This window comes from Camarhynchus parvulus, chromosome Z (genome assembly GCF_901933205.1).
Source record: "Camarhynchus parvulus chromosome Z, STF_HiC, whole genome shotgun sequence".
Classification (NCBI taxonomy): domain Eukaryota; kingdom Metazoa; phylum Chordata; class Aves; order Passeriformes; family Thraupidae; genus Camarhynchus; species Camarhynchus parvulus.
The window spans coordinates 31,235,183-31,259,077 of record NC_044601.1 but is presented as its reverse complement, the minus strand read 5'-3'; the positions used below and the strand labels follow the sequence as shown (position 1 = coordinate 31,259,077).

General features: G+C 44.3%; 1 protein-coding gene across 2 annotated transcripts in view; it reads left to right on the top strand.

Annotated features, from left to right (window-relative positions):
- The window catches only part of PSD3 (pleckstrin and Sec7 domain containing 3), a 116,105-nt gene that overhangs the window by 9,104 nt on the left and 83,106 nt on the right, over nt 1-23,895 (top strand). Inside the window, exons 2-4 of one of the 2 annotated variants that reach the window (XM_030968145.1) lie at nt 2,970-3,078; nt 15,862-16,930; nt 18,359-18,739. In XM_030968145.1, the coding sequence (XP_030824005.1) occupies nt 2,970-3,078; nt 15,862-16,930; nt 18,359-18,739 (1,559 nt within the window). Of the gene's footprint in view, nt 1-2,969; nt 3,079-11,211; nt 12,093-15,861; nt 16,931-18,358; nt 18,740-23,895 lie in introns of those variants that run through there. The other variant, XM_030968146.1, reaches the window with a different exon arrangement.

The window sequence follows — 23,895 nt, the reverse complement described above, 5'->3', positions numbered from 1 at the left end:
GACTGAAAAATAATATGTATATGGCTCATGAGAAATGTATGTGCAGCTGGGCTGATGTAAGGGGATTGGTGCTCCTAAGCGTTACCCTCTTCAGCAGTGACAAAGATGAGATGCTTCAAAGGTGGTGCTTAAAGCCTTCTGAGGGAAGCAATTATGAAGTGGGTGACCTGGATGCAGATTTCTTTGCTCTTCAGCTGAGAGAGAAGGCTTAAGCAGAAGTTTTACATCCCTTTCAATCTTGCTCTTATTTAATCTTTGCTAATGCAGCTTGAAAGCACCATGAATGTTTGTCCAGCCCATTTCTGGGCTCCTCGTTTCAGGCATCTTGACTCCTGCTTGGGTGAGTGGCAAATCGAAAGAAGGAAAGGGGAATACATGTTGTCTCTTGATCTGGACATTGGTAAAGCAATAGTCTTAAAAACTGGCTCTGACCTCAGAGCATCCTCATTCTTTCCTGCTCTTGCATTCTTTTTTAACATGTCTTGTTTGGATGAAATATGATAAACTTACTCTTAAGCCTGGATATGGACTTTCTTTATACATCCTTTCAGTGCTCTGACAACCTAAATAGATGTTAAATACAGCTGTTCCCATACACAAGCCAGTATCTGTAGTTTTCATCAGCAGCGTTGAGACTTCTGACAATCAAGTTACCCCTTTCAGATGCAAAGACTAAGATCATGCAGCCTCTGTTTAGGCACTTAACTCTGATAAATGATGGCCTATACACTGAAACCCCATTAATTTTACAATTTACTTGTGACTGTTCCTGGATGATGCAGAGGGTGCTGTGAGCTGGAGTTTTCTTCTTTGCTTTACAATAAGGTACAGGCAAATAGAGAGCCTTGGAACACGTGTTTGCTGGCAGGGATGCTCAGTGTAGCAGATGTCTGTGAAATCTCAAAGAGCAAGGCTGAGAGATGGAGAAGCTGTGTTCCAGAGGGGTATAGATCAGAAATTCTTACTGCTCAAGAACTGGACTGTTCTGTTCATTTTATTTTTCATTTCATTTATCTGTCACTGGGATTTGGCACCAGCTAGTTATAAGCAATCCCATCCCTTCACATCCATCTGAGTAGGCTGAATTTTTGTCTGGCTCTGTAAGCTACTCCTGTCTAAGCTGATGCAGACAAAGAGCCTTCTCCTGTGTGCTCTGGCTCCAGCTATTCCTTTTCTAGCCCTTCCTGCCTCCCTGCCAGTGAATGAATGCAGGTCTGTAAAGCCAGAACAGACATGGTGATTTCTTCCAAGCTCATTTTGTCATGCTTGTGATAGTCATCTTTGTGATAGCCCTTTATCTATTCCATCACATCTTTACCAAAGAATTGGGTAGGCTGGAGTTAGCATGTGTATCAACATACTGAAAGTCCTAGTACTGAGTAGTTGGACTAGTGAATGTCTAGTGAATGGTAAATAAATTAGTCCAAGACCGTTGTGTAAGATCTGCTGTCGACTTAGGGCAGAGTGATGTTTTACTAAATCTTGCAGAACTGGCACAGCACAGAAAGGTAGGAGAAGGATTGGGTGTAAAAGGCCAGAGAAACCTGGAGCAAAACCATTCTAGGGCATAGGGCAAGATAACTATTTGTCAGTGTGCTCTTGGGAGAAAATACAATTGTTGGACAGATGGCCTAGGAGGAATATATGGATTTGTGATTCCATCCATCTTTGATTAAAGAGCTGTGACTATGTGCTCCTGTGAATCATGTGTCCCTTGTACTTTGAATTTCTGCTTATATCTGATGCTTATCCTGAGGTATTTGATAGAAATGCATAAAAGTTGTTGTTGACCTGGGAGGCAGAATGTTCCATTTAACTTTGTTTTTTAAAGAGTGTTTTCATAAGCTAATGCTTTCACCAGTGTAAACCATGCCATGGCTTGCTATGCCACAGCAATTGACTGCCTCATATGAATATAAAGTTTACTGAAGAATTTTTAGAGTTAGTGATTTATTTTATTTGTCACTTCAAACAGAAGAATTACAGGCTCCGTCTTGTCCAGCTGGGAAGAAACTTAATGCTGACTCTAGACAGTTTTTGCACTACAGTTAATTGCTGGAGTGTGCTTTATCTTAGAGATTTGTTTTGTCCCTACCTGTTCAGAAAAGTATTTTGATCTTAGTCCTGTAGCCTTTCTCTCTTTTGAGAAACTGGACCTTTACTCTGTCAAGGTCCTTTACTCTGTTTCTTACAAGAAAGGAGCAGTGGGAAGGTGCTGGGGGCACCAGACCTGGGTAGAACAGGTTGCTCAATCCATCTGTCCATTCACTCGTCCAGTGGTGAGTCCACTCACTGGACTCACCACTCTGTGTCCACTCCCTGCCTCCTGGCTGGATAAGCAAGTTTAACTTGTGCAGTGTGGTTGTAAAACCAACTTGGGCTCTTGTCCTGACCTAGACAGTGGTGGTCATGCATGGGCTGCCCAACAGGGCCCCTTAGAGAATACTCCTGCCTAAGTACATGTTTGCATACCTTATCCTTCTCCCCCTTTTTAATCATCCTTGTTGTAATCCTTGCTTCTCACTTTCTCTACCCCACTATCTTTTCAAAGAGACCGCCTGCCCCATTTATGGTTTTCCTATGGGTTCCAGTTTTATGACATACATCCTCAAATTTGCTATTTCTGACACTATTCCCTTGATATTTTTAACTCTAACCAATATTATTGAGATAGTTGGCCAGTGCTGCTGGCCTTTCAGTGGGTAAGCTGGCTAAAGAGTGTGTAAACAGTGGTTGGGTGCTCTCATATCTCTGTTAGGTTTTTGTTCTTAATACTGAAATGCTTGGGTTCAGTGACAGAGGGGTGAGCTCTTCAAAAGTGCTCTGAGTTGGCCCATGTCTACTCTGGATGATCTTGGTGGCAACAGAGTGAAATGAATACTTTAAAAATGCTGCCTGAAGGGATTTCATGTTCCTTCTGCTGTTTTTTTCACTAAAAGGTATATAAGCTTTGTTTATTTTTACTCTAGGCAGAAGCACTTGTGCGGGATAATGACATATCAGCTCATGCCCAGAATGTTGCCAAGGCCAAATATGAATTTTTATTTGGCTTGGAAGAAGAGAAGCCTTCAGGAATGGGTAAGTTCTATTTATTACTACTGCGTGCAAAAGAAAAAAAAAATTCTCTTAAGCCACTCAGGAAAGTTTTGCAGAAGCTTCTCCTTTAATGACCCCGCGAGGCTCACTGTGCTATGCTACCCTTTGCAAGTACTGGATCCTGCTGGTTTGGCCCCAGAAAATGACAGTTGTTCCCTCTCTTATACTCCTGCCTTTCTTTCTGGCTCATGTGAGCCACCATGATGTGACAGCAGGGACTCACATGCTACAGGCACATTGGTGGAGGGAGTCCCTGCACTTCTCTGCAGTGGAGTTGTTCAGCCACGAGTTCTGCAATTGCACATGCTGAAGCATGGCCATTTCTGCCTGGAGATCCTTCCAGAAATGCACTTTGTGGTCTTTCTACAAGTAGAGGTAGGTAAGATTTTAATTCAGATACTTGAGTGGTACCCGAACTGCTCTGCCCTCTGTAGTCAGTGATTCCAGAAGTCCAGGTGCTTCCATAATATCTAATGTTATATCTAAGGATCTGTCTTATTCCTGTTGTCTTCTTGTAAATATGGGGCGTTTTCTACCTTTAAGAGCCCAAGCTTAGAAGAAAAGAAATTTAGTTATTGTAGCTATTCCTCTTGCCTTGTCAAAATTATCAACAAGCCCTGCCCTCTTTGAAAAAGCATTTCCTCAGGCTGTTCTCTGTGTACCTTGATCCTTTCTAATTGCAAACTTTCTGGAATGTCACTTAATTAAAGAAGACTCCCTTCTTGCTAGAAAAGGGCAGCACTTTGTTCAGAAACAAACTGTGTATGTTCCTCAACTTCAGTAAGGAAAAAAGAAAAAAGCAGAACTTGAGTTTCTTCCTGGATTTTATAAAGTTTGATCATCCACCTGGGAAATCCTAATTGCAAAGTGGAAAAAAATCCAAATTTCCAAAAAGAGAAAAAACCCCTCAAAAATACCCAAACCAAAAGGACCTCATTTAGGAATTTAAAAAACTCTTCCAAATTGCCACAAAATGTGTATCAGTTTATTACATGAATCATGATGACCTCATTTCTTGCTTGGAAAGACACAGTGTGAGAGCACTGTCAGCAGGCATTGGTACAAATCCAGAGATTGGTATTAAATAAAGTATGCTGTGTCTAATAAATCCAAGTGAATCTATTGTTATTACCAGCCAAAACAGTTATCAAATATGACAGGTATTCCAAGCTAAGTACTGAGCTCTAAAATAAAGGGTAGCAAAGAGTAAGCCAGATATATTGACTTATATGCCTAATTCTGTGTATTTTTCCTGTGCTTCTTGCCTTGTTTCTGGATCTCCTTTTTGCGTTGTTTCCAGATCTCCTCTTGTTCTTTTATTAATGAGGGTTTGTGAATGTTTAACAGTGGTTAACATACAACGTTTGTGAATTGTACCTAAAAACTGGGTGACATTGTGCTTACCTAGACTAGCCTCATGCTGCCACAGACAAATGCATCCTCCTCCTCCTCCTCCTCTTACAAGTTGTTTGACTGCCATGGATAAATGATAGTGGTTCTGCCCCTTCTAGTTTTTTTGTTCAGGTTTTATTTACTGCTTATTTACTGGAGGTGAATGAGGACAGGGTGACTGAGGGGACAGTAGTACAAACTCAGGGCTTTTGTACATCAAATCATGTTTTTTTTTTTATTTGATATATATCAAATATGTCATGACATATGCTTTCAGGGGAAGCAGCTATGCTTGAAAGTCTTTCTGTTCTTCTCCCTATTAGATGGGAAGGGAGAAAACACCACCAAAAATCCAAATAAACAGGTGACTTTCTGAAGTTTCCTTTAAAAGAAGGAAGACATGCTTTTTAGGGGTCAAAGTATGAAATATTTCAAGCAAATGAGTGACAGGGGCAGGGCCAGGAGAAATGTTGGTGTTTAAACTTGATCAAGAGAAAAACTTGTCACTGTGGGCAGTTAGGCTGAACTTTAATTTTTCTAACCTAAAGCAGTTGACCCATGCCATGGCTGGCCTCAGAAACGGAATGTAGCATGTAAGCTGCTGAACAGCTTAATTTCTTCTGCCTTCTGGTTTATACTTTCCCTTTCAGCCACAGCCACATTGCTGTAGCCCTGCTGACGCTGCTGAGGATATACTGTCTTGACTGAGTACGAAAACACTTGCATCAGACAAGCCAATTCACAAAGAAAGAGCAATAATTGGGGGCAACTGTGGCAAACACTTCTATTTCCCCAGGTGGGAGATGGCAGCTTTTGTTAATAAGCTCTGTGCTGATTTTTACCTTCCAGGTTGAAGCTGCTGGTCATTTTCACATGGGAAAATGAGAAGGGGGGAAAAGAAATAGTTAGATGGCTTTAGAAGAGGTGTTTCATCAACGATATTCAAATGCTAATAAAGCTGTCACATATAAAACATTTTCCTTTGCTGTCTTCAGTCTAATTTTATCTGGGATATTTGTGATCACTGATGCCCTAATGTGCTCTTGTCTTTAATGCATGATGCCTCTTGTCTGGGTCCTCTCCTCTCTTGTCCATTGCCCATCCTCCTGCCCTGCATGCATTACTTGGAGCAGAAGCAGGTCCAAGCTCCCCGGGACCCTCCTGTTGTGGAAGGGTTCAAGACCACGCATTTCCCTGCAGACCCCCCTGCACTGGGGGAGCAGGGAGGATGTACCACATTTGTCCACGTGGCCCTGCACAGCCTGACCACCTTCCTTGGCGAAACCCCAGCCTTCTGCCCTCCAGCAAAAGAAAATGTTTTTTAGAAACTGAATTTAGCTGGGTTGGACAAGACCTCTTCTCAGACTCACTGACATAAAAGGCCGCTTGTTGTATGTGGAAACATACATTCCTTCTCTGGAAACTGCTGTGGAAACAGTGATCTCTATTGAGCAGACTTTCTTCAGGCTTGGCTGTGCTACAGGTCTGATTTTTATGACTTTGCTGTTAATACATTTAAATACCAAAAAGAGAAAAAAAAAGTTATGGCCACATGACTTTTTTTTTTTTTTTAGTCTTAAAAGTGCTTCCTTGGGGAAGAAAGTGGTGGATACTACAAAATAATTCCTTAAATAAACATGAAGGCCAAATACCCCATAATTCCTGTTATATGAGAAAATAAATCCAAGACTGTTGTTAGGAAGAAAAAAGCTTCTTAAGATTGATAAACAGTCTTTTCTCTGATGCTTCTGAGAGGAGAAAGCTTTCATCCTGTGTACCAGAGGTTTAATCTCATCCTTCACAAAAAGGCTCTGTACAAATACTGCCTGTGTTGCTATGCAAATCTGGTCTTTCCCAACAGCTGCTGGAAGAAGCTTGGTTTTGAATTCCTGGTGAAACAAATAGCTTTTTGGAAAGCCTGTCACTTGCTGTTTTGTGTTCAGTGAGATGTCATGAGGCAACTGAGCTCATTTAACATCTTGCTTCTGCCAAGAGATGGTCCCAGACACACACTGCCACCGATTGTCTCATGCTAGTTCTTGTGCTCATCTGTGTGCTTAGCAAGCTCAAGCCAGCAAAAACTGTAACAGACTCCCCAAAAATAATGTCAAAAGAACAATTCTAAAAAAAGGGCTTATTTTCTTCTGGCAATGTGTGCTGAATCACCATTGCAAAAGGTCAAACAATGCCAGATCTGACACGTGAAAGAAAATCAAACAGATACTTTGACCCATGCAACATACCTGTTCCTGAACTGCAATTGAAGAAATGATTGTTTTTGCTTTAGATTATCTAGAACTGTTTTTCAAGAGCAATGGAAGGACACAATGGCTGCTATTTTGTAAAAGTAAAGCCTTTTCAGGGTTCTTATGTTTCTGATTTAAACATTTTTAAGAAAATGATCCCAGTATCTTTGTGTAAATTGAGCATCACTGACATACATTCTATCTCACTTGTTTGCTCTGTTACTTCAAGGCACATATGTACAGCTCTGCTGCATCCCCCTGACATTGCATGGAAATGGCACCTTCCTGGTCCTCCCTGCAGGAACTGCCCTTAGACTACAGGCACTCATTATTACATTGTTCTCATCATAGCCCAGACTGCTGACTGTAGTCTTGCCCAGTGCTCCAACCCTGTTGTTTTCCATTTTGAGGCACCACCCTTTGCCGTATTTTCATCTCTTGCTCTTTCCATCTCCAAGCAATCCTGCAAGTCTAGGCTCCCTGGTCTGGTATCTTCCTCTGCAGCTATGTTTTCCTTAAGAAGTGCAAAACTGCATTTTCTGAGGGTTGGAGGACTGCCTGGTTTTCACAGTAATTTTGCTTAATTATGGTGAAGGATTGGCACATCAGATGTCCTGAAGTGTTCACGAGGAGCACACAAAAGGCTGGAATACAGAGAGCTCTGAGCTGTGGTACCCCTCTCCCACATAATTAAAAGTCCATCACCCTATTGTGCATATTTGACTTTATCAGTTTGTTGTTGTTGTTGTTTCTAGTGTCCCACTGCATTTTCTGACATACAGAAGTCCTGCAGGAGTTTTAAAACCATAGTGTGTAATCAGTAGTTTTCTCATAAAGATCCCCAATGTTTGGCATTGCTGTTTGGCAATGATGCAAAAAGAAGGTTAACTTTTTAAATTTAAGTTTCCAGAGGTACTGTATTGGAAGGTACTTTAACACTTGAGTTTGTGCACTTCAGGAAGTGATTACCTCTTTGGCACCAGCATGTTCGCTGGCCACGCTAAGTGCTCCTCTTTCACTCCAGCATGGAATAAGGCAGGTCATTTTGGATGCTCTGAAGAGCACATGGAAAAATAAATGCTGATGCAGAAGGACAAGTTCCATTGTGCTCTGGATCTTGGCTGCAGAGGTGGAGCGGTGGAACTGTCTTGTTATCTCCCCTGAATTTCTTAGTCCTGCTTCCTGGGACTGGGAGAAGCTGAGGCATGCTCTGGAGCTGTCAGGTGTGGTGTGATGGATGTATGGGTTTCCAGTCCTAGGGGCAGGAAAACTAAAGGGGCACAAAGCATTATCCTAAGTCCCGTGCTCCACAGGAGGAAATTGAATGTCTTGTGACCTCCACTTGAAAGCTGGATAGATAAGTTATCATAACCTACAGCTGTAGGGAGGAGACTACCACATCCTCAACTTTCTAAACAACAGAGTTGTTTGAAGGCCAAGAGTTTAGTACAAATAATCATTAAAACACATACTGTTTGTTTATTGTTTTTTAGAGGTGCAGAATTAAGCACTCAGAAGTTAGGAAATGCCAGAGTTAAGGCAGTAGATGTCTCCCTGTCTGTGTTCTTTTGGCTGAAGCTGAGAGCCATGCTGAGCACACAAATATTTGGGGACCTGGTGGTGCTGGCAGTCTGTCAGCGTCTGGCCATATCAGATGCTCTGAATACACCTGGCACAGGTTGAATTTGGTTGAAGCTGGCAGGACTCAGCAACACCTTCCTGGAGACAGTCAGGTCATGCCCTTCCATCAGGCAGACAGAAAATGGGGCATCCAGATCAGCGGGCACAACAGGAGAGGCTCAGCCAGCTGACTTAGCTTGTTATAGGCAGGTACAGTGGGACACAGAAGCATTTTTACCTGTCACCACCATTGCCTCCTCTCCTCAGCCTCAGTCCCATCATCTGGCGAGATCTGCAGCACACTAACACAAACCCTCTACTGTGCTGTAGCCTTGCTTCATTTCTGAAGCTTTCTGAAGGAAATGATGCATGTTAACTTGCTGTTGATATGCACACAGAGAAGACATTTAAATAAAATTATATGGGTAGGTGCAGCTCTGGCCTGGTATTGGACTGAAAGAGTGTAACACAGAGTACAGCATGTATTTTTCCTGTTCACAGTTCACTGCTTTAACAGGTACCTTCTGCTGTAGATCCCTGTGTTGTTTATTTAACTCTGTCCAGAATCCGGAGGAAGGGAGTCTCATTCGCTGTGAGAGCCTGCTGAAAAGTTACTATGCAATGTCCAACAGCACCTTAAGCAACAAACAGTTGGAGCCTGGGAGACGCACACGTCCCTCTGTGCTCTGTTTTGGTTTTAGCTGGGCACATAACTTGAGATCCATCTCCTAGGGTGCTTTAAGAACTGCCTAGCAAGGCTACTCTCAGATTGGTTAATTGGTCCCAGACTCTGAAAAGTAGTAAAGGACATCTTTTTCCGCAGGTGTGCCTGGTTTCTGGATCTACAGAAATCTGGAGTTTCTGAGATCTGTGCTTACAAGTGATGGATTTTTAAAGCCATTTTTGCTCACTCAAAGCAACTTTCCAAGGATTTTGAGAGGATTATTGAAAAATACAGTATTTAAAATATATAACATTAATTATAAGTGAATTTAGAAAGGCTGTAAAGTCATTGTAGATGCTGAAAGTGTCAAAACAGCTGTGAGTTGTCACTGCTTCAGAAGTTTTTCTTCAGGTGAAGGCTCTTATGGAACTTTTAAAGTAATTCTTGCTAATTACTGTGTGTATCTATGCTTAGAAAATCTGTTAGCTACTTCCTTTCTAAATCACAGCAGCAGAAAAATAGAAAATTCAGATTCTTTTTGGATCTGTTGTTTACATATTGGGTTTCAGACTTCTCCAAACATAATAAAATGAAATGAAAACTTGAGATTCTCACAGCCATATAATTCCAGAGTGTGGAACTTCAAAGAAGAAAAGGGCATTAAATATTCTAAGACCCACTTGCACTTTTATGTCAGGATAAGGAGTCCAGATATTCCCTTTGTATTTTCCCTCCTATTCCTACTCATGCTAGCAGCTGTTCCACTCTACCATTTTGCTTTCCAGGGTAATGACTCTTGGGACTGAGCTATCTCACTGACCATCTGTGGCCCATACAGCAATTTGTAGTGGATAATCCCTCACACTAAATCCTCTCAGCACGTGCTGCATGTTAGTTTTGGACTTTGTCCTGTTTTGAGCTTGCTGTAGGCCTGTGAGTGACTGCAGCAAGGTGCCATCCTTCTTGCAACCAGGGGAAAGGTACAGGGCTCTTTGGAAGACACTTAATTCAGTGCAGTTGGGGTTATGCAAGTGGTCCCAAACCCTGTTTACCACTAGGAATTAGTTAAAATCTCTGGGGAAAAATATGCAGCCAAGTCACAGTATAAGAAAGCTTTCATAAAGCTTTCCATCAGGAATAGGGCTAGGACTTGTGCAGTTGTAAAAAAAAATACAAACTCTCAAAGAGGCATGAAGTGACCCATGTATTTTACATGCTTTCTAAATGGTCCTTGCTTTCTAAATGCACAGGATTTATGTTCTTATTCTAGTGGCTTTTCTCATTCTTTACAAAACCAGTGACAACTTAGCATCATCATATCCTACCAGACTCCAGCACTGGCTAGCAGAGATTCATCACAGATTTACCTAGCATGGGCATGGTTGTCCTGTGTCAGACAGAAGTTTCATCTAGCACTGTCTCTGGTAGCCCAAAACCCCCAGAATTCAGGGAACTACACAAAAGCAGTGGTGGACAGTATCTTCTTGTGAATCTCTTCCAGTATGCAGGAAGCTGTGGGTGTACGATTTCCTGAGGAACATACTGCCCCTGCATGCACGCAGGGGATTATTTTTTTCCCTGAACAAATTATTTTAATTTCTGGGTAACCCTGAGCCACTGGCTTTCACACACTGTGTGGCTGTTCAAGCATGGACTGCAAAGAACACACAGCCTATGCGTGCTGTTGGGCTCTGTACCAAACTTCCCAGTGACCACAGCAGGGAGTCCCTCTGGTTGTCTCTTTTTGGGGTGAGGGATCTCAGCCAAGATGGTCAATTTTCCTGCAACGGCTCTGCCATGCCTTTATTCCCCTTTACCTTCCCTGCATGTTTGCTAAGGCACAGAGGCATTTCACCAGGATTTATTTCCAGGCAACTCTCTCCAGCCTCTTCCCTCTGCCTCTCACTTTTACTCAGCTTCCCCATTTCCACCAACTTCTTGTTTTTACATAATACTGCTGCAACTTTTGACAGGATGAAGACCTGGCTCTGCTTCTCCTTTTGGAGTAAGCAAACTGCCCAAAAGCCTGGAGTGTCTGCAAGCTGCAGAAAATCCTGCGCCCAGTCCAGTGTGGATGTTTGCAGTCCAGTTACAAAAGCCTCGTGTTTGCATTATGTTAATCCCCTGACTTTGGCTACTCTGGCCAGGCAGGACCTATTGCAGCATGAAGAATGACATCATTTGGAAAAAGGGCTGCTGCACGAGGCTGCCAGAGGCTGTGCAGCATCCCTCCCCTTTTATAGGGGATGGCTGCACCATCTCAGCAGGAGCAGGCTGCTTTATCAATTGGAATAGTTTTAGTGACTGTAGAAGATGTAACACGATGCAGTGCAGGACACGGAGATGTGTGTAACCCTCCTCTCTGGCAGGCTGCAGTAGTGATACAATACCATAATTGTGATTTGTTCATTAAGCTCTGCCATCTAGAGATTTGTCTCATCTTAATGCATACATTGTTTTTTACTTGCCCTAATTTGCCTTTTATAAATGGTGGCAGGAATACCAGGAAAGTGTAACTGATACGATGCTGCATGCAAGCTCACCCACGTGCTACTTGTGCTCTGCGCAAGTTGCTGCAGAGACATAAAATGCAGGATGACTGGGCTGCTTAGTAAATGCTTCCAGCTCACTAATGCTGAAATGCCATAAAGCATCCTGCATTCCGGAACCAGCACATGACTCTCAGCATCGCCATTCTACCCGATTCTCCCCTTATGGACGCAGTTACAAAAACGGCAGCTAAGCACAGACGCATCCCTGGCATGCCGTCAGGCAGCCTTGCTGGAGGAAATTTTTTTTTCCCCCTGCAAGCTGCCAAGGTGGACTCCTTAGCTCCTGCGATAGACTGAATGAGACTGCAGTTCCCCCATCAGTTTCATAATACTCAGAAAGCATCCATTTACATCATTGTGTGCAGTGCAGGGCAGCAGCTGCCAGGAAATTTGAAACTGTTTTGATTCCAGTTGACTAGAACAGCAGCAATTGAATTAGCTGGTATCGCTATAGATAAACTGATGATCTTTGCATTTTATTTCTTTGACCAATGGGTAACTGCTGGAGCTACAGTAACCTCTGTGAGTAAGGAGACTGTTCAAGCAAATATATCTAATTTCTCGAGCTATATAATATATATATATACTGTATAGAGAGAGACACTCACACCATTCTTTTTTAAAATGTACCTGTAAACAAAATGTCTGTCTATGCTTTTTAACTTGTGTTTTGCTTCCTAGAATTTCCTTTTATTATGCTGTAGACAAGTTTGCTTGACATGGAATGGTTATTTACCTATGAAATATCATATCTGTGCCTGATTTTAGTCATTAATTCTTTCAACGTCTAGTCATCAGATACGCTGCCAAATGCTGTTAGGTTATATTTGCCCGGTCTCAGTTTTCTAGTCACTCACCCCCTTTCTATTTTAGCTTTTAGCTTTTTCCCTATCCATTTCTTTTTTTTTCTTTTTTTTTTTCATTTGTTGAAAGAAGCCACCTTCAATGCAAAGTAGAAATTTGTGTTACCTGAAAGTGTGTGTCCTTTCTTTGTTTGTTTGATGATGGGTATTTTTTTTCCCTGCGCATCTTCAGTGCAGTCCTTAAATTTTGTTGTTGTCTTTCTATCCTTGTTTGTAATGCAGTCATATTGGGGGATGGGGTTAGACAGGATATGCCAGTAGCTGCAGCAAGACATGATGCTGTGGTGGTGGATGGGAATAAGGGAGGAGTTTCCCTTAAAGAGCTCAAGCTCCCCTAAGCTCTTGTACCTGAAATAGCTCTGTAAGGAAAGGGAAAGGCTTTGCAATTTTGGGAGAAAGTGGTGGATTGGTCATAGTTTACTTCACGAAACAGAGACCTTGGCAATTATGTGCATGGTGGTACCTAACATAATGGCAACAGAACCCTGCTTTGATGTCATATAGGAAGGTTTTCAGTCAGACAGAGAATTAGGTAATATTACTGCATGAAGGCAAGAATCCCACTGACTTGTGCTTGCATACAGCAGCAACAGCAGCGGCAGCAGTCTGTCCAGAGGACAGCTGCTGACATGTCACTTCAGAAAAGGCATTACATTTCTACAGTGATAGTGCTACTCTCTTGCTCAGATGGAGCACAGCTTGCAGGTGTGGCAGAGGGGAGTACATCTCAGTACTCTCTCTCCCTTTGGACACCTCTCTGTGCCTGCATGTACAGGTATGTGCTCTGTATGTGTACCTCTTCTGGAGTCTGATGGGCTTGCCATACTGTGAAGTTAAGGAGGAGAAGTAAATCAAAAACTTGCTCAAGATTTCTTTCCACCATCAGCAGTGGCTGTCAGTGGCAGATGGGGACACGCAGCAGAGCATTTAGCATTCACCACAAGAAATAAGGCCTCCTCTGTTTTCCTTGTGTTGGTTCAGAAGCTAAGATAGCAATTAGTAGAGACGAGCCTGGCCCCTTGGCAGGATCTGTGTACGGTGCCTTGTTAGGGCTTGGCCTCCAGAGCACATTGGCTGCCTCCCAGCCCCACAGGAGGCTGGGGCTGCTGCTCCAGGCTTCCTTCCAACTAGGCAGGATGTGTGGGTTGGAGTGAGGCATGGGGGATCCCAGCTCTTGGAGCACTATATATTCCCTTTCTTCATGCAGTACAGCCGGAGTGTGTGGCCTGGGTAGTGGCCTGGCCAAGTGCTGTCCCACAATGCTGAGGGCACACACTAAGCATTGCTTGTGGGTGGATATGTCCGCCAAGAAGGGTTTATGTTAGTATCTATAATGACACGCTCCCTATTAGTCGTCTCCTAAGAAATCCCTCCTCTAGACTGTGCTGAGAAAGCAGCAAGCACTAAAGCTTCTGCATTAGAGAAGGATTGTGGGGTGAGAAAGCAGCTTGGGGTTGCTTGCCTGGAGTTTTTCTGGTGCAGATGTAAGGACATTGTAACCACAGCACATCTCTGTCATATGTGAGTCTGTCCTGCTGAAAGTGCCCCACAGTGCCAGCCTACTGCCTGTGCCATGGAAAGTATGGCTTGAGATGCACGCAAGCACTGTGTGGCTGAGTTGTGTGCAAAGGAGACTGTTTGTCTGCTGGTTCAGACACTTAGGAAAAGCATTGTGGGTGCCCCCACACCTGTGTTTCGGAAACCGTGCCATGAACATGGGCTGGTGATGCAATTGTGGACAGGGCATCCTTGCTCCTTACAGCTCCCTGGGACCTTGCAGCAAAGAAAAGGCGCCTGCTTTATCCAGTCACTGTCCTGGACAGCAACCAAGTCGTCTGGATGAAGCTGAATTTTTATTATATAGTGATTAAGTCAGTGGCATGGAGACATTTGGAGAACCCAATGGGGAAGATTCTGAGGCTTGGCAGAGTCCAAGACTGTCATTTTGATCGCGCACCACACCCAGTGTGTGGTATTTTCCCTGTGGCTAGATATACTGGGATATACTAGCAGGTGTGAGCTTCTGCGTACCTAAACAAGCCACTGGCACATACATAGCCATATTAATGCGGTTCTGAACTTGTGTTAGATTATCTTCTCTTTCACTTTGAACTCAGTCTGTCATTTACCACAGCTACGTGGCTTCTGCCTCAGAAACAGATCTTGGCCGGCCTGCTTGGAGCAGAGATGGGGATCAGTTTGCAGTGTAGCACCTAGAGATGCACCTTGGGACCAAACCATTCAAATTCAAGTTGGTGTCTGGTTTCAGAGCTGTCACCTCTGATTCTTTTCAAAGTAGGTGTTTGGGACTGGCCACCCTTCAGTTTGATTTAAAACACTTTTATACTCCAGGTGAGTTTGGTTTTTTCCGTTGTTGTTGTTTTTTTGTTTTTGTTTTTGGTTTTTTTTTGGGTTTTTTTTCCATACAGGAGTGGGACAAATGCAGCTGTTGTTGGTTTTTTGTTGTTGTTTTGTTTTTTTTTTTTTTTTTTCGTACAGGAGTGGGACAAATGCAGCTGTTGATGGTTGGCTTTTTAATTGTTGTTTTGGGTTTTTTTTCCCCCAACAGCTCAGTTCCGCCTTGGGCTGTGATACTAGGTGGGCAATTATCTGTCATTATGTGATCCCTGAGGTCCCTTTGGGCAGATGGTTCTCTGTTACCTCGAAACAATGGGAGCTACTGGGTGCTTGGCGCTTGCAAAATGGGACTACCCATTTTTGCTTCTGCTTTGTTTACATCAGTTGGAAAAGTACAAGGAAGGGAGGGGGGGCAAGGTTTTTCTGCAGCAGTGTACTTGTTGCAGTAGGAAATGTGCATTGCTGGGTATGTATCCATCACTGCAACATGACCTTCAGCTATCTGAGTTATTAAAGGAAGAGGGTAGTGCTGGCAGAAAGTTTAATTGTTCATTAATTACTTCATAATTTAGCAAATTAGTTTTGCCAAGGCTATAGAACATCAGAGGTGTGGGTGATTATCTTCCTAGTGTTTCACCTTTACAAGTTCAAATTACCTGAAAGCGTAAAACCATCATGTGTAGTATCTTTTTTAAGTAAAACCATCATGGGTGGTGCATGCTGTGGATGAATGTCAGACATCTGAATCTCTGCTTTCTTGGGCCTGTGGCCTGGCCTGAGGCCTCAGACTGTTCACGTGCCATTGGGACCTTTTCTGAAGTGTAGCAGACATTTCTGGCATTCCTTCCTCTGTAGTGCAGACTCCCAAAGTAGGGCCGCCCAAAAACTCCTATGTAAAAGGACCAGTTTTGGATAACTGCAGTGTGAGAGCAGAAGTGAGTTAAACTGAAATATTTTCCCTGCAGGGGAGAGTGTTGTTGCTCTGTTAGGAGCGGGCCGGGGAGAGAGATCAGACTCTGCTGTGTGCGTGTGGTAGATAAATCCAGGGTCTCTCTCCTTTTACTTTGCAGGTAGTGGCCGTGGAAGCAGCAGTTTGCCTCCTCATACCATCATCAATGAATTTCCAGAGTATGGCACTGCAGAGTCGAGCAGACGAGCGCCATTGGCTCCATCAATGTGCCAGGCTGAGCCTGTGACACGCAGTCCAGAAAGACGAGACAGTCCCCACCGTGTCAGGCCTACTCCTCAGTGTGCAGCTCCTGCTGGTAATTTGAGGCCTGATGCAGTGGCAGTGCAGCTTCACACCCCAGAAGAAGGTTTGCAACCTACAGGTAATCTGCCAGAGATCATGAAAATCTCTCAGCAGCTAGAAGCAACAAAGGTGCAAGAAAGAGCAAATACTTCTCTCGCTTCAGAGACACAAATGGAAAAAAAGAGTGTTACTGGCAGCCAAAATGTGCAGGCAGCCAGAGAGCCGGTTCCAGCAGGCCAAGAAAAACTCTCAGACATGCTTCTTCCATCTGAAGGAACAGCTGAGGAAAAAAAGTATTTGATCATAGAGAAAGATCTGGCTTCAGTATGGGCTGGAGAAAAGCAGTCTGAATCCTCACAAGCCATAAGTAATAAAGCAGAGGAGGTCCACGCAGCTCAAGAACCAAGCTGTCTCAAGCCATCTGTGACAAACCTGGAAGCAGTCAGCAGAGTGGAGAGGGGGGCACGGTTTGAGGAGTTTTCAGAGTACAGTCAAGGCAAAATGCAAACAGGTACCGAGAGAAGGCTTGCTAAAGAGGCAGCTGTGAGTAAACATGTAGAATTTCAAGGTGTGGAGATCTTATGGCTGCAAAAAACTGAGGAGCAGAGAAGAAAGAAGCACTCGCTGCTGGACTCTGTATCTGTGGAGAGGAAGGCATTCTCCAAAACATCCAGCCACCCTGTGTCACCAATGATCTCCCCAGCCTTGCTTTCCTTGCCAGACAGTGCATGGAGTGAGGTCTGTGAAGACACAAGGCTGGAACCTGCTGCTTCTGGAGCCACTCCTCTACCACTGCTCGAAGAAAGCAGGAAGGATGAAGTTTCTGTGAAGGACAGGAAGAACTGTGATGAGGAGGAGATGGCTAAGCTTGCAAGAGGCCAGGGCAGGTGAGCTGGTGCTAAGAGGGGAGCAGGGGTCAGACAGGGATTCTCTTGTCTAGGCATGTGACTTGTGCCTACCTGTTTAGGAGCTAATAAGAAGCAGCGAATATTTGTCTGCTGCCTGTGGTGTGGTGTTTACAATACTGGTTTACATGGTTGGTGGTTGGCTAGTGCCTGAAGTTGGTACTGAAGCCACTTCACACCATCTTACTGAAGTTTGCAGTCCATCTCAGGTTTTGAAACATAAAGATCAGAAGTCTTTCTGTTTGCGCAGTGATGTCTGTGTGATGAAGCATCTGTAGCAGGTGTAATTGGGATCTGGACATGCCATGTAATTAAATACAGTTGGCATGCAAGCCTGGCCATACACACCTGAACAGATTTTCTGGTTTCATTCAGAGTTTGTGCAAAAACAGTGTGACAACCTCTGAATGGTTGGATAATAAAGACATTTTATCCAGGGCCATGTAGATAATAGGAGGATAAATGTTACAATATGTGCTTTCTATATTATCTGTCTGAGAGACAGATAATATCTGTCTGTCTATCTGTCTGTGTTCATATCATTTTAGCAGTACATATTGCAAGAATGGCATGCTGCTTTGCATCCTGGTTTGCTTGCTTTTCTTTCCTGATGCACATCTCTGACAAAACAAAGGGTTCCACTGGTGCGATCTGAGCAAACCATGCCCACTTTGACCTGGAGAGTTGTGTGCTGCTGAGACAACATCTCTACAAGGGAGGCTTTCCTGCCGCTGCACGTCTGTATGTGTGGAGCTTTGCCAGTGCAGGGGATTACTTGGGCTGGCTGCCCTAACCTCTGGCATGCTGAGGAGCCCCACAGTATTAGGTGCATCAGAGAAGAAAACTCTTCAGGGGGATGGTATACCTTTCCTTGCATCAGCAAGCAGGCTGAGCCCTCTCCCTTCAAATCTAGTTCCCCAGACTCCATATTTTTAATTGCACGTGCTTCCCTTTGCATTTTGGCGTGATTTCCTTCAGCTTTTTGATGAAGACCCCAGTCCTAGGACTGCAGAGATAGCAAATTATCCTTCAGGGGCAGAGGCTCCATTGGGATACACATCTCCAACACGTGCAGCCTCTGGCTTGGCACTGGTGCTAGGATAAATCTTACACATTGTGTGTGCTTTTCTCTTTTGCACGTAGGCAGCTGATCTGTTAGACAATACTAGGATGTCTCCCAGCCCTCTTCTTTTACCAGAAAATTGTTTCTTTCTATGTCCTTGGAGAGGGAGATGATGTCAGTCATAAAGAGAGGTAGTGCAAGGAGAAACCAGCATTTTACCTGCAGTGTCCTCTCTTCCATAAAGCTGCATTGACCTTTCTGCTCAGAAAGGTGGAACGTGAGAACAGTTGCCCAAAGTCTAAATCTTGCCCCCAAACTGAAATGAGCTGTTTCTGGTTAATTTTCAGGATGGTGGAGGAGCGGGAAGCCACCACAGGAGGATATGAAGATTTCCTTGGGCAGAGGCACTCTGACGTCTCCACTGATCTGTACAGCTCACAGTTTGAAAACATCCTAGACAATGCATCTTTGTACTACAGTGCAGAATCTCTGGAGACATTATACTCAGAGCCTGATAGCTACTTCAGCTTTGAGATGCCACTCACTCCCATGATCCAGCAGCGCATGAAGGAGGGTGGACAGTTTTTAGATAGGACATCAGCCGTGGGGCAGACAGATGTCCCTGACAGGGAGGTGAAGGGATGTGGTGAAGGCATCGTCAATGGCTTAAGGGATGTAAGCGAAACACTCTTCAAAGGAGATGTCACGGAAGTCCCTCATCTGGAAAGGTAAAAATAGTGGGTGAGCTTTCTGCGTGCCTGCTGATTTTTCCCCATCCTCTCTTTGCTTCAGTGTACTGTCACAGAGTGTAGTTTTGCCTCTTTTAACACTTCTAATTTTCTACAGAGAGTAATTTCCAGGGTGACTGCAGGAGAGAAATGAGCCATCCAAACCTGCCATTCATAAGAAGAGTGATAAATTTACATTATGAAGGTTTATTAGGCAATGCTGATGTGTTGATAAAAGTCTGTCTGGTATTATCACATCTCTGGGACCTGTCTCTGGAGGAGTTAGTTATGGTTACAAATGAACCTTGTTGAGCTACAGTTCCTACCTGAATTTATTGGCAGCAACTTTAGGAGCGGTAACCCTTTGTGTACACAAATGAGTTGTCCAAATGCAGTTTGTGATCTGGATGTTAAAGATGTGTCTTTCGGCACAGTGTTTCCTCTCTTGAGGCCATTGGGAGTTTAGAACATTACTTCTGCTGGAATGAGATTTTGCTCCCACCACATTCACAGGTTAGCTGCTTCTTTTGTTTGTGCACTTACTGAAAGAGGAGCGAGCATCGCAAAAATGTGAATAATTTCTGTTTAGGTAAAAGGAGAGGTGAGAAAGTCTATTAAAAGAAAGAGTAGTGAGAAGTAAAAGCTAGGCTGAGTGGTCAGAAAATACTGTACAATTGTAGAAAATCACTCTATGTGCAAACTTTTCTTATAGCATGCTGTCAAAGAGAGTGGGGACAGTGAAAGGCAGACACAGACAAAGCGGGAGGTTGAATTAAGAGCAGAGTGGTGAGGATGAACACACCTGCGAAGTGGTGAAGGACCTTGTGAGTGACAAAGATGCCTCAGGTCTTCATCCTCCAGACACTGGATGTTATCTAAGAGTCCTAGGACTATTCCGTTAGATTTGACTAGTCTAGTTAGAGCTTTCCTGGGAGTAAAGGTGGGAGATCTTTTATCTGTTTTATTTCTTTTGTGCTAAAATGAAAGAAGTCCTTTGAGCAGAATTAGTTTTGCTAGCTTTATGGATTTAGGTACAGTTTGCTCTTAAAACAGCAGGCAGAAGGATGTTACGAGTTTAAAATATTTTTCCCTCAATCAGACAGTAAGACAGGTGTTTAAATCTTGTGCATGCATGGCGCCTGCCAATAGGCAATAAGTGACTGCTGATCTTGCAATAACCTGTATGGAGCCAGAAACTGAGGTCAGTCCTGAGACTTGCAGCTCCTTACTTACAGCAGAACCAAAGGCTGACAAAACTGGACAGGGGAGAACAAGCAGCACATTCAGATCCTGATTCTGTTACCCTATAGTTGCAGAATCTAATATTTGAAAGATGCTGTCAAGTAAGGCCTACGCTGGCTCATCAGGACAAAAATTATCACAAAGACAAGGTGTGCTTAGATGAGTCACATCAGGTGCCTGCCTAGTGTGCATTTCACTTGGAATTAATTTTAGTTTAGATTTGCAGCCATACTGATAAACTAGCAGTAGATGTTTAAAATACTTTTTTCCTCAATTTAGAAAAATAGAGAAGAAAAAAAAAAGTGTTCCTAGTTTGTTTAGGAGTAAGTCTCAAGGGCTCACCTAAGGTAGGTGCCAGTAGAGAATGTCACCACGGCAAGATAGCTAGCCACGAGTATGCCCAACAGAGTAATCCTCCCAACAGTAATCTCAGCTAACACCACCCTTCCTCCTCCGGTTTTCCAATATCATGTTGTATTGCACCAGGCGTGTATGTTGTGTGGTGACTGACAGGCGACTGACAGGTCGTAAGTACTACTTTGTTGTAGCCAGTGGGCAATCACGATGTGAAGAGCTCATGGGTGAGAAGCAGTGTGTGCGTGCTGGGGGCAGCGGGAGGTTTATCGCAGAGGGGTCAAGGCGGTGTGTCATGGTGATGCTCAGGTGAACCAGAAATAGCCTCCTCTCCTCAGCCCTGGCGGCTCAGGGAGTTTGAACGCGCGGTTGTGTTGCCTGAAGCAATCCGAGATTTAGGTTTACCTAAATCTGCCTGTGCGATGCTTGTACAGCACCTCTGTGCCTGCTGCTGAAGCTCTCGTTTTCTACGGTGCTGTGAGCCTGCGGTTGTGCTTGGCGCTGCAATTCCTCACGCGTAGTCCCTGCCTGGCGCTGCGGAGGAGCGAGGGCACCCTCCGCAGTGGTCCAGCCCTCCCGGAGGAGGAGGGGGGGGGAGGCAAGCCCTCCGCCCCGCCCCGCCGTGCCCGGCCCCGCGCGGTGCCGCCGGGGCGCTCCCGGCGCTTTGCCCTGCCGGGGCTCCCCGCTCCCGCCGCCCCCCCGCCTGGAGGACAGCGGCGGGAGAAGCCCGTACCAGAGGGGTGGGGGTTGCTGTGGGGGTTCGGCGTGTGGATCCTGGCAAGTGAAAAGGGAAGCCGGGGGATTTCGGGTGCGGGGGATTTGGGAGCAGGGTAGTGTGGCAGTGCAAGGCAGCAAGGAGCATGAGACCCCTCGCCTTTTCCGGAAACGGTACTGCCAACCCGAGAGAGCAAAAAACCGAAACCAAAATCTCAGCAGTGCCTTGTGCCGTGGTATTTCGGCGATATAAAAAGTGACTGGGAGGGAACATGCTTCCAAGTACCAGCACTAGTTAACTGGGGGAGCAGTGTGAAACAAGAGCAGTTCTTCCTGGCCCAGAGCACAAGGGGATGGCTGACTTGAGAGCTAAGAGCTGGTGGTTTTTCACCTGGAAACTGAAAGCCCTGTGCCAACTGGGAAAAGAGGAGCCGGGGCTCCCGTGGTCATGCTCTCCTGTTGGGTAGCTGAGCACCATAGCCCCTTCTGCACCTGTCCGGAGGGATCCAGAGCGTACCTCACACAGGGAGTGAGCTTTTGATGCATAAGGATAAAGAATGGCCTGGCCTCGTAATGAATAAGCGGGAGGGTAATATCCTTCTCTGCTCTTAGGAAATTGCTGGCTTTGGGAGGGGTCAGCTCTGGTATGTGAGGGCCGGTCACATGCCTTCAGAACTGAAAAAAAAAAGAGGAAAAAAATTATTAGAGGCTTGCAGGCTGCAAGATCCTATGAGCTCCTAGGTGTCTGAAGATTTCATTCCTGCTGTCGTCCCTGTCAGCTGCTGGCCGTGGTTAAACACAGTAAGTCTTGGCAAGAGCTGTATGATGGACCTGCCTGCTTTGACAGCCACCTGCCATACTTCCTTAGGGTAGGGGGATGTCAGCAGCCCCTGGGTCTTCCTGCAGAGCAGGCGGGCTTACTTTTGCAAGTAGCCCTTTCCTGGCGTAGCTTAGGTGCCCTTTGTGCCTGGCCAGTGGAGGAGGGATGGTTGGGGGAGAAGGGTGTGCAGCTTGCCTTCTTTTGGGACTCTTCGTGTCTTTGGGGTGGAGTTTATTCTCTTTCAGTTCTCTAAGATAAGCTCAGTTGGTTAGAGCACGGTGTTAATAATGCCAAAGTTGCGGGTTTGATCTCTGTGTGGGCTGTTCACTTAACAGTTGGAGTCGACGATCCTTTTGTGTCCCTTCCAACTCAGAATATTCTGTCATTTTGTAGTGATTAACCCTCTGAGGGGAAAAAAATTCTGCAGCTGAAGTAGCCTTGAATTTCCACAGGAGGGGGTCGGAGAACAGAGGGAGGAGGGGTAGTGTGTGAGGTTTCAGAGCTGAGCGACAGCCTTGCTGTGTGTCTGAGCACCATGGTATCCTCATGAAATAGGCTGAGCCGCAGGCTGCCAGTGTAATGAAGCTTTGCAATCTCAGAAAGGACGTTGCATTTGGAGCGTGTTTGGTGCCCGTGTCTCTCTGTTATCCTTACAGAGGCATGCAGTCGTCACTGCCACACCCATGCTCCAGGTGCTGTACTCCTCTCTTCCCATGCCAGTGGGCTGTGTTAAGGCCAGCAAGGCTCAGCCTTCCTATTTGGGAGTTAAACCTTTTAGAGGCAGTAAGGAAAACTGTTTGCAAGCTGCTACCAAGTCACTGAGCCTGAGTTTGCGTTGCCTGAACTAGGTGTAGTCATTTGCAAATTGATTGAAATTGGTGATCCAAGTCAAAGTGGGGTGACTTGGATAAAGAGTGAGTAAAATAAGTATATCTTACTTTCCAAAGCAGTAGGATATACCTGAGGGGAAAAGGAGTTATTTTTTCTATGTATACCAGAGACAAAGCATCTGTGTGACTAAATGTGGTGTAAAATTATCTGTATGATGATCTCTATACTTCCAGACTTTATGGACTAGACTTCTTTTTAGTGTTTTCTTATACTGCACATTAACAGCAGGTTTTCCATTCCCTCTCCCTTTGTAGGCTAGAGTCAGAATAAATTTTTAAAAACTCACAAAACAACAAAAAACTTATGGCATTTCTTTTCTTGCCATAAGTGCCTTTTCCTGTTGTCTTGAGAAGTATTGTTTCTGTTGGCAGGACATTGCCCAAGATTTTTTGTAAATCCAGAGAGAAAATAAAAAATCTGTACTGCAACTCCTAATCCTCAAAAATGCTAAATATTTGCCACCTGCCATCATCTTCAAAGGACTGCTGGTGCTCAGCAAATTCTGCAAGTCCTGTTTTTTTTTCCCTAGAGATGCAAACACAAATTTAGTTGCATATGTATTCAAGAGAGGAAGAAAACAAACTCCCTAAAGCAATCTGTCAATTCTCAAAATAAATTCAAAGAATGTAGCCTGAAATTCCCATTGGTACCAGGTTACTTTTAATTTCTGGAGCCTCTTGTAGTATTTCCCATGGTGGATATTTTTCTTCTGTGTATAGGTAATTTCCAGCAGTTTCTTACTTGGCACTCTGCTTATTGCTTGTTTAAGACAATAAACTTTGTTGACAAATAAATTCAGTTTTGATTCCTCTCTCCAAGTCAATTCTCTAAGTCTCTTCCCAGTTTATGAATACCTGCATGCCAGTTATAATTTTGGTTTTCAGTTTGTACACTGGTATTTTTGTCCAAAGTAGCTTGTATTTGATTTTTCAATGTGGTTACAAGACTCAGTACTTGGGAATTAATATGTAACCTTTATACATTCATTTTATTAGTCTGTCTGATGGAGGTGTAGTAGAATTTTTTTCACTTTGAAGATTCACTTTGAGACCCAGTTGAATTTTTTCATTTAGTGTGAAATCTGCTGAGATCCCTGTTTTTCTGAGTGGATGTTTTTTCACCTTCAGACATGCCT